Below are 11,530 nucleotides of genomic sequence, written 5' to 3'. Positions count from 1 at the left end.
CGAGTAATATCGAGCTTTAGCTTCTATAATTTTTTTAACCATTAAACAGTCGGGATTTATTATACGGAGCCCGATCTCTTCCAGATAATAGATGCCTATTTCTGAATTCACCAAATCCTCCTAGCAATCAATCCTGCACCAAGGGAATGAGTTATTATTGTATCTTCGAAAAATAAAAACATTGAGATGTCATAAATCTCTCATATGTGTACTTTATTCATCATAAAATCATACAGCAAAAGCTCCAGTGTTTACAGAGAGCACATAAACGTTTCTTTTGACGTCGAAAAAATCCTGGAGAAGCACGTCGAATTATCTTTTCATTCATTCGTGTTAAATAAAATAGAAAGGAAATATTATCGACGCGTTTCTTTGGTTCCCATCACGAGTCTGGCACACAAAATCTGCGATCCACTCGTATTTATACTCTATGAGGTGTTCATATTATTGATTAATCTTTCGTGGGGAAAGAAATATTCAGAACTGAAAGAAAAATGCAACACCTTTCATTCACATTCATTAATCATACGGAACTTATCAATTAATTCTAAAAAAAATATTGATCGATGGCTTTTTATTCATCAATCCCATGTATAATATAGTAAACTGCTCTTAGAAATGCTAAATCGACTTGACAAAATGGCGTAACTAACTTAAATATCAATTAATAATATAGTATGGCTTTTTTTGTTCACAATTAAATGGAAATGCCTTTTATACAGATCCTACTGGTTCACAAAAATTTAATTCTCCTCCATTGCTGAGAATGTCCGTCGACATTTGGAATGGAATGCCAGAAATCCAAATTTCGTCTGAACATTATCAGCACTGTACACTAAATATGCAACTCCCTCATAATTTTTATATATAGGCAAATAAATTAGATCTTAGAAATAACTTATCTCCATAATCGCCCCTTCAATTTCCTCTCCTCGTCAAAAAATGAATTCCCAGTGCAATATAATGTTGCATCAGCACTAAGTAGCTTATTCTCATCCCCAATAATCCGAAGTTACTCGTAAACAAAGCTCATTCGTCAATAATTAGTAAATAATCGTTGAATAGGTCTTCCTATTGAATCATCATTGTTTTTTAATCTAGAATTCTTAATTTGCCACAGTTTGGGTGTACAAAAATGTTAAAAGCATGTCTTTCATTCTTGATATATCATTTCGATGGAAAACTCAATTGACAATCACCCCTGTTTCAGTAGTTGCTTTTTACCATTACTTAGCAAATTGGACTTATATGATTACACAATTAGCAGTCATTCTCAAAGATTTTTGAGAATGTTTCTCAGTGAAAAAACGTATGAAAAGATTTATGAAACTTAATTCGTTAATTATTCAATTGTCTCTAGTGTTTTTTGTTTTTACAGAAATATTAATAGAAATACCTCTGCTGATATTTTTATGCCAAAAATCATCAATTTCTTCCACTGAATATTTTGATAACCATCTTTTTGTCGAAATGTTTTTTGGGATCCACAACATTTGTCTCAATTAATCTCGATTAATAATCCTTTTCTGTCAACAAATTTTCGAATGAGTAGTTGATGGGAACGATTCATTGACATTAATTGCGTTAATGAGTACAAATGGATCGAAACGTTCAATATTCATTACTGTTTATGATTGAGGGAGAATACCAAGCTATCCGCTGAAATTATAATTCCCCCGAGATGATTAACAATGTGTTTTTTACAATTAAATGGTGTTCCTTCCTAAGAGTCTATTTATTTAACGCCAGTACCATGAATACTTGAAACAGCGAGCAATTGACAGAGCAATAAGCGACACTGCCAATCAAATATTTCTTCAATTTTTACGTCCAACTCGATATTTTAATGCAAGCACAACGATTCCGTGAATAAACTTCTTAACAGCGACGATTGAAGAATGTAATGTAATGTTCTAACGAGAATTGGAATCGAAATTAATTGAATATTCCTCTCATATTCGTTATATCCCTTTCAGACATATTCAAACCTCAGTAAATGTTGATCAAAGTCTCCAAATAAAAATGAGAGAGAAAAAGCTTGATGTTTGCACTTTATCCTGACTTACAATGATTAAATTTTTTTACACACTTGCTCATTAACTCTGACATACTTCTAACGAACAAGACGAGCTGAACAGTAAACACGAATTTACCTATACAGAGAGATAAAGAACTAGTTATTCTTTTCCATGATCTATTTCATTTTCGAACAAACAGTGTGATTTAAAGTCTATTTATATACTCAATAGTTTAATAGTTATATTATAATATCATTAATTCCAACAAGTGTAAGTTTATCGTTAGATAGATTAATTTCTCTTTGTTTATCTTTTTTTTTTCGCGATTCATATTCAGTTTAATGAATTATCTATTTTAATTATCAATCTTATCTCTTCGATTTCAGCTCCATTAATTTATGGATGTTACATAGATTGAATGATATTAACACGTATTTTATTATTCAAATTTCACTATAGGAAAGAATTTATTTACTGATGATCTAGCGATTATCGACATCTCTTGCAAGTTTTGAGTTTTTTCTCTTCGAGGGTAGATGAGTGGAACATGAATAGCGTTGATATAGTGGTTAAATGGAACACATTTTCATACAGTGGACCATTGGAATATCCACTGGTTTAGATTAGGAGATGACTGAAAATAATAGAGATTGTACAAAACAATTCAAGCACGAATGCACTCATTTAATTTGCCTGGCAGTTCGTTTGATCGATAAGTATGATAGACACTATATTTAAATTTATACATAACACGTACATCATTCATGTATCATCTGTTCATTAATTATCATCAGCCACAACTGTCGAATAATTTATTATCAACTAAATACATCGACTTTGGAGATATTTGTGAGAGATTCTTAATCCACGAAAAAATTTAATAGGAAAACTATTGGATTTCTATTGAACATGTCGTTGATTTTCGTTTCATTTTTTGAACAAAAAAAAAAGAAATATGTAGTGGAAATTTACGGCAATAAATTTCCATTGAAAATTGTACAATATTTTCCTAGAATATAAAATTTTATTTTGTTTTACAAAAGAGGTATTTTGTATCAGTAAATTGGCTGAAATTAGCAAGAGAATGAGCTAAAAATTAACAGAAAGTTCCATAAAATTTCAATACAACTTTGTCAATAATTCCATGAGCCCTTCTATGAAGTTTTTTCGTGCGTGTATTCATAATGAATCACTGAATATCGACAGATTGTGACAACGAAATTTCTTAACTTTTGGTTTTAATTTCAAGTCAATTGTTACTTTACTTGGTACAGTTTTCTTCGTTATTTGGTACGATTAACGATCTAACCCGTAAAATCATCCTCACTGACATTTTTATATATTTTTTTACACGTATGAAAAAATTTGACTGAAAAGTCCAAGGGAAATTTCATCAGTTTCTTTTCCACTTTCCCAGGAAATTGCAGCGCAAATATTCTGATTCTTTCATGAATGGATCCATGATCTATTCATTTATTATATTTTCCCATTTGTTTATATTTTTAAATTCAAGAGCACATTCGTATAGAAAGAAAAAACTTCGAAAACTGATGAAATTTCTAAAGGTATTCTCTACCGAATGCACCTGATTTTTTTTTTTTTCATACGTATATTCCAATTAAGAATAAATAATAATCTACTTTTAATTAAATTCTTTAATTAATGGACGTGCAAGCCCTTGGCGTTTGTTTCCCTCAACTTCCTCATTCTCCTCATAATCATTAAATTGAAGAGTCATCAGACATTTTGTTGTTGAAAACAAGTCCATTTGCAATTGGATGCACCTAAATTGTTAATAATTGTTGTCTCTTGAGCCTCGCGTGATTGTCTTTACAAGAGCCACTTGGCGATCAGAATCATAATGAAGTGGGGGGTCAAACTGGCGAGGGATGCTGAGTCCCTGTCGTCCGTGACTGTAATGTCACTCTCCAAGAGGAAAGCGTCATCGATTACGTGAATTATTCCATTTGTGCAGGCAACATCTGGTCGATATACATTGATCCACTTTTGCTTGCCACTCCACTGGATCTGGAAGCCTAGAATGTTGAATCAAAGGATTAAAACATATCCCTCAATATTAAAAAAACATTTTGTTTGATTCATTGAGGCCTATGCGAACGTGAAAGCTCGAATGTAGAGAGACAAGAAAAAATCACTGTACCCAGAGAGATTATTTAGTTATTAAATATAAAAACCTCTTCATCTTATGATATAAATTTCACTGGACAGAAAGCTTAATCGACATAAAATCCTCTAGTTGTGTTTGATTACCTGATAAATAATCTTTGCATGTTTCGAATGGAAACATTACAGAAAATAATGTAGAGTTTTCGTTGATTTAAATAAGTAATTCTCTGTGGATAAGTGATTAAATGATTCAATCTGTTCTGAATAGTATTGCATATTTTGGTTGATATAAAGCAAACATGCCATATCTCTGAATCAATAACGGAGCGGGGGATAAGTTAAACAATTAATTAATTTAAATGATGGATTCCCATAATTAATGAATATTTAGTAGAATAAGGACGAGTATTCAGGTTGAAAAAGAACATGTGTGGAGGATTCAATGGGCAGAGTCCCACACTTGTATGCCTCAACTTGTTTAACTGCCCCACCTAGCAATTAGCTCGTGAGAATGGGTAATCAAGGAATTTGCATTTAAATGACGGTGGAAAGGCGCATAATAAATTGTCCCATGTCGTCTCGCTGGGACATCCAAAATAATGGAAAACATTCAGTGGTTTTATTTCAGTAGCTGGGTGAATAAGCGATGAACCTCATCTTGGTTAGTAGAAATAGAATGGTGTGGATGTCGCTGATGGAAATACGACGTTTGAGGATGTCTGGGGTTGGGGATCAATTGGTTTTAATGATTAAAAGCTTTCTAAGAGCCGTTGGAATTGGATTTCAAGTCGGGGGTCAATTGATCTCCGGGGCAAAAGGACGTTTAAAAGCCTTTAAGGTTTAGGGTGCAATGACTTTTGTGGGTTAGATGACTCTTCAAAAGTGGCTGCTAAATTATCTTAAGGCCTAAGGCAATCAGTCCCCTGTTGAGGATGTTTGGAGTTGAGGGGTAATTGATATAGTGGGTTAAAAGACCCTTACAGAGGTTTGTCAAATGAGCGCGAGAGATATTTGTACCTGAAGGAAATACTTAGGATTCTTCTAGCGGTAGTAGGTCAGCAAATAAAGGGTGAAATCCTGGTAAGACAAAACGAAAATAATAATAGTTCCTCCTGGGGAGAACTTCATTCCCGAATTGACCGAGGAGTACGAAAAACTCACCAATGGAAACTGATTTCAACTGACTTCCGGTCTCAATAATTTACTGCAAAGTGTAAAAACGGCTTTTTTTTGTCGATTCGGGGGAACGAGAGAGAAGAAAACTAAAATTGATGCAGAATGCAGTAGGAGAATAGGGTGAGGATACGGGAGGGAGTGGTATAACGATAGGATTTATTGGTACGATCGTTGGCCATCGTCGATGACCACCATTGGCTATAACGATATGTATTTATGGTACCCACATAAATACAGTCTTTATAGTCTGGCCTGGGTCGTAGTCGATACTTTCAAAGGAACATGTTACCAAGAGAGTCAGTTCAAGGGGAGGCTTTCCGGGGGATATGTGTCTCGAATCGCGGAATGAACCATTAGAATGCACCCCAGGTGAATAAAAATTGAAGGGATTTTTATGGAGTTCATGCTTCGTCTTTGATATTGATTCTTTTTTTTCCTGAGGTAAAATCCTCTGCAAAATTTAGCGCTGATAAATTTAGCTTCCGACAAATAGCTATATCAAGAAAAAAAACTCACGACCTGTGACAATTGTGGAAAAGCGAGCAGTTAGTTCATCTCTCACTCGATTTTCTGTATAATACGGAAATTCGTATTATTGATGATAAAACCCATAAGAAAGTTATAGCGCAACGGAAAGTTCAATAAATGAAATGAATATTAAAAATGCAGTGACTTCTCATTAAATCTTTTGGAACAATGAAACATTCAAAATATGAAGACTAAAGCCATAAATGTCCGAAATCGAAGTGAGATCACTCTGTAAAATGTCAAGAGGAATGAATCTAATGTGCGCTACTATTTGCACTGAAAATAAAAAACAAAAAAAATATTAATGTTTTCCACAGCTCATGTAGAATGAGTATCCTATGGTGCCCGGATTACTTCCAGTGTCCGCACTTTATTCGTGCTGCAATAGCCACTCATTGTCTACATGTAAAGCACGCTATTTCAATGCAACTTGACAATCGTAATAAACAGTTGTGGGCATGAGGTGCTTTAAAAGCCCTCGCATAATAACTGGCAAACTCACCGGCAAAGGAAGTATTACGAGGACGTATTGCATTTTCATCGTACCTCTGATCGTCTGGCGTTGTAATGGAAATTATACAGCGGACTGTGAGTATTATCACAGGGAGATAAGACGAGTAAAGAGATTTTGGGTAGAAAAGAATTTGAGATTTTGAGGTCTTATTGCGGGAGTAAAGAAAAATCAGATAGAGTCCGATACGTTTGCCATAGCGATAAAGGTAAAACTGGGATTTACACTGTGTGGAAAATGGTATTCGACCATTGGTTTTTATTGGTGATGAGAATGTTGAGGGGGTTGTAATAATATGAGGGGTGGAATACTCACGGCCATGCTCTTCCCTGATACGGATTTTCAGAATATCTCTCTGCGCTTTGAGCTCGATACTACCGTTGCTCGTGGCGTTCTTCAGGGCACCCATCGTCCATGGCCTGTCTCCTGAGACCAGATGTCGCTCTAGTACTTGTTTCGCCTAAATTAACAATTATCAACAACACACATTGTTAAAAATTACCAATGTTTAGAATTCGTTATTTTGAGCTTTAATGGCGAACAAAGAACTGTAAAGGTCAAACGATCTTTACCGTCCTCCAGGAGGCATGATCAAATACGCTTGACCTTTAAATACTGAACTTTGCAACTGCTCCATAATATCCTTTTTTAATCAATCTTATACTCACGTGATAGTCATAGTTGGTTAAGAAAAGTTTGGTATATGCTGTTGGGGTCACCACTTTGGCCTCTTCCCAGGCCTTGTCGTAGGGCACAAAGTACGTGAACCGTTTGTTAGTATCTCCCAACTGATCGTTGAAATTTCGTCGTTTGCCAAGCATGTAAGTTTGACTGGAATAAAAAATAATCAGAATGAAATACCACAAAGTGCATAATTGATGGATCAAGGATATCACAACAGTGAGAATTAAATCTGTTTCAATCCATATTATTTTTTCCCCTGAATTTGCACGAGTGACAAAGCGCGGTACCTGACAAATACTATTTTCCACCGAAAACCGCATCATAACTTTCATCCCTTGCACATACATTTTTTTAACTCGTTTTTTTTTTCAACAGGATTTGCTCGTGAACCAGGAGGATTATCACCACGATAAATGTTACCCCCAGGTCTACATACGGCCTCTCCGTCGAGTTTCATGTTTTTTGGTTAACAGTGTGTATCGATGTGAACACCACTGGGCTCGTAAAACTTCATGGAAAAAAAAATTACGGTGAAAGGGCGTTGAAATGAAATGAAATAAAAAGAACTGAGCTCTCGCTCTACGATTTTAGAAATTAAAGCTTTGACGCGATTATTCCGGCTTTGGGTAAATTTGCGAGAAGAGCTCTATCAATTTTCATGTATTTACTGAGAAAAATGTTTGGAAAAAGTGAAATATCGTGGAGTGGCTAGCAGTAATTCCCGAAAAAGCCATATTAAATTCCACTTTACAGACAAAGCATGGAATTTCTGAAAATTTAACACAGAATATGAAATTAACTTTTGGATTGTAAAAAACTGAGAAAAATATCAATATTTTTTCTTTCCAGCTGCGCTTTTCCAGTTCCTTTCTCTTCTCTGCTTACCGAAAAAAACCTAAAACAGAATCATCAATGTGAACATTTTTCCGACTAGAAAATGGTCCACCGAGATTGCTCAATAGAAGTTATCGCTCGTACGTTTCAATGCGTCAGACTGGAGCCACGCATATGTGAATCGAGGTTTGATTTAGCCATGCATCTTTGATGCATTGATGGCTGAAACGACTGTTATCGGTGGCTCCAGTGGTAATGCTATGAAAACTAACGACCGTATAAAATACGCAGGTGTTGCATGTATGCAGCAATTCGGTATGGAATGGTCTCCCGATGAATTGACATTGAACGTATTCCCTCCTGATTGAACTAGTGAGCAATCGGGAGATTGCGACTGGGCAGATATTCCATATGTCCTCCCTGCATATCCCATTCTGGCTGTCAATTTTTTTTATTAAGTCCGCTTCAAAGTCACACGATGACGAGTCAATGCAACGATATTTCACGAATTTTGTTGCTGAAGAATCACAATGCCATGATAAAGCCGGCAAAAACTACTTTCTATTGAGGTTCTTCTACAAAAATTAAGAGAAGTCAGTTCTCAAAATTCGAAAATACGATCGTGAAAATCGAGCAGTACTTTGCGCACACGAATGAGTGTAAAATGTCACCTGACCCACAGTGTGAGGGGAATATAATTTTTCGGTGGAATTAATTTCTTTTCGCTGTACGCCGACATCAGGATGAGAGAATTTTAAGGACATTGATGGAAAATTACTTGGATTCTCACTAAAATTAACGAATTAAATTGGGAAACCCTTTTGATCAATTATAGCCTTTTCCATTATATTTCAAAGGGGGGAAAATCATTAATACAGTAAAGAGCAGCTCTTTATCCTTCCTACATTATGAAGTATGAGGCACGGGGCTTGGGCTACAGTGAGAGCCATTAACAAAGTTGTTGGCCCCGGAGGCAATTCAAGAAACAAAAACTAATCTACCACGAGACACGAGGGAGTCTTAATGTTCCACCATGAATTACAAAATAAACTCCATTTTTTCCCTTGATTTACTCCCCTCCCACATGCAGATTACCATTAATCCACCCATTTCACTTCAATATACATATTACACTCAGTTGAAAAGTCCACCATAAACTTTATTCCGAAAGGAAAGAAAAGAAAAAGAATTACGTAAAATGCGAAAGAGTGCGGCAAACGAGTAGATTGGTGCTCGTACTCGAGCGAAGAAACCGAATGCAAATTGGCAATTTTCTGGAGCACGTCCACCGTTGGACGCTCAACGAGAGAAGACTCCGGCCCATTTCTAACTGGCAAGTTTAAACTGACTGGGGTGCACGTGCAATTACCAACGGCTTAATAGTACTGGTTACCTCGCTCACTTCGCTGCTCTCTCCATTCACTTTTCTCACTCGGCATTAATGCACATTTCATTTTATTTTTGTTTCACATTGAAAATGCCGCGGCTGACGAACGTTTGTTCTACTTGCCAAGCGCTCGAGTTTTATTTCGAGGGGATGGATTGTTCATAGGGCAGAGATAATTTATTGAAATTCCTATAATGACTACATAATTTTAAGCGCGTAAATGTGATTGCATGAGCCGTAAAAATTTTTTCAATTAAAATTTAGTCTTCAAAAATTGAAAGTGTGGAGTTTTTCAGGAATTTTCTTTTAAGTAAGTGTTTTGTCGTTTTTTGAAAAGTGTAATGTTTAAAATTAATTCAGGTATGAATAACTAAACAATTTCTATGAACATTTCATCGGGGGAATGAGGGGCATTGTAGAGACATAAAATGACAATCGAAAATGTGACATAATTCGTTTGAAATAAATCTTATTCAATGTTATAAATTACGATAAATAATGAAGTATATGGAATTTAAAAAAAATGTGTACAAAGGAACAAGAATTTTCCACTTGTTACTCTCCAAATGACTACTAAAAGTTCCATAAAATTGAAGGATCACAATAACGTTCATAACATTCACGAGATTCCGAAGTATTGTAAAGATTACGACACGGAAAGAACACTGACGTATTTTTTAACACATTGTGGGGAAAATTATTTTTGTTACAACGCGTACTAAACTGCGCCTTTACGATGTGGGCAAATGATTCGGAAAATTACGAGTTTCGGGGCAATTACACCTTCACGCGCAGGCCAGTGATTCAAATGTCAAAATGAGCATCATGGAAAAGTTATGGATTGGACCACGGGGTCGAAAGCGAAAGGTAACAGAGAGCAAAAACATCTGGCGAAATAGACGATCTAATAAATTAAATTAAATTTTTAGGAACGTTCGGGTGTATAAATGAGTAATTACTTGAAAATTGAAAAATTTCTTGCTCAGTGATTGAATCAGCCCGCGATGACAATCAAACTCCCTTTTCACTTTACCCCCTGTCACGGTTAGGGAACACCTGACTTGTATATTTTCATCGTGAAAGTTCAAGCGTACTCGGATAATTTCATTAATCATTAACCATGATCGACAAAGTTAATGCTATATGCCATATTCTCCATTTGTATTCTTAGATAAATGAACGACGTGGAATAATCAATGAATGCAGAAAATCGTCGGGAACGCTTTTATGACTATCAGATCCCATCTCTTGGTAATGGTCGAACGTAAATATCCATGATATTATTTCGTTCATTCACTCCGAGTAGGAATCCATTTCCTCGAATCCGATTACACCAATAAATTATATTATCGGTTCTCAATAATGGGAGATGAATCATATTACACGCAGTGATCTGGTTAACGTTAAAAGTTAGTCTTCATCGTATTTCCAATTCTCATTTTGGAGTTTCACTTACTTGAGCATTGGATCGGTCCGGAGTTTCTCCAAAACAGTTGTGTAAGGAATTCCCAAGACTCGATCGATTATGTGGATGATACCATTGGTAGCGGCGATATTTGCTGTTAGAATAGTTGCGTTAACACCGCCACCTTCTACAGTCACGACTTTTTTGCCGTCGAAGCCGTCCACAACGTTGAAGAAGAGATCCCGACGGTCGGCTCCTGTCCGAACCTTGAGAAAAAATCGGAGTATTAGCACTAGAATTTTTCAGAGGCGCACTGTCAGATATTTTTAGCTGAAATTTCTCGTGTGTTTACGGCAAATTGCAATCAGAACATCCAGATCAATTTTTTTTTAATTCAGAGTTAATTGGAAATATTGCATTACTTGATTGAGAACGTCAATACGGTAGGGTATCGCACGAAATTCCAATGGTTATCTAACAGTGCTAAATAGAAGAGTTCTTCAGGAACATAGGTAAGGAACAATTCCATATAAAAATCCAACAGATTTGTTAGAAATTTGTATTAAACTTTCGTGTAGTATCTATTGAAACCATTCCGCAATTCATTGATGCGTTGCCTCCAGTATATTCGGGCAACAGAAATTGTTGGAATTGTCTATAGAAACCCAATATCATTTCCTGCCAAAATTGTGGGTTTTCCCTATCAAATTTGTTGGTTTCCGTAAAAATGAAAATTAAAAAAAAATTATAAATAAACACAGATATATCCAGAATTTCCGTGCATAGTTGGTTTCATAACGTGCAGGGTTTCCCATCTGGTATTACCGTCGTGGTACTTTTGTAAAATACAATATTCAGTC

The 11,530-nt window shown here is 35.6% G+C and overlaps 1 protein-coding gene across 2 annotated transcripts in view; it reads right to left on the bottom strand.

The window, feature by feature from the left end:
- Positions 1-189: 189 nt before the first annotated feature.
- Positions 190-11,530, bottom strand: part of Fas1 (Fasciclin 1) — a 155,565-nt gene continuing 144,224 nt past the window's right edge. For both annotated transcript variants that reach the window (XM_064132582.1, XM_064132592.1), the window contains 4 exons: positions 10,722-10,936; positions 7,029-7,191; positions 6,676-6,820; positions 190-4,054 (listed from right to left, as the gene is read on the bottom strand). In XM_064132582.1, coding sequence (XP_063988652.1) covers positions 3,849-4,054; positions 6,676-6,820; positions 7,029-7,191; positions 10,722-10,936 — 729 coding nt within the window. In that variant the 3' untranslated portion in view covers positions 190-3,848. The remainder of the gene's footprint in view (positions 4,055-6,675; positions 6,821-7,028; positions 7,192-10,721; positions 10,937-11,530) is intronic.

Source organism: Diachasmimorpha longicaudata, chromosome 1, assembly GCF_034640455.1.
Source record: "Diachasmimorpha longicaudata isolate KC_UGA_2023 chromosome 1, iyDiaLong2, whole genome shotgun sequence".
Taxonomy (NCBI): Eukaryota; Metazoa; Arthropoda; class Insecta; order Hymenoptera; family Braconidae; genus Diachasmimorpha; species Diachasmimorpha longicaudata.
The sequence above is the reverse complement of the archived record's forward strand: the minus strand, read 5'-3'. Positions and strand labels throughout refer to the sequence as shown.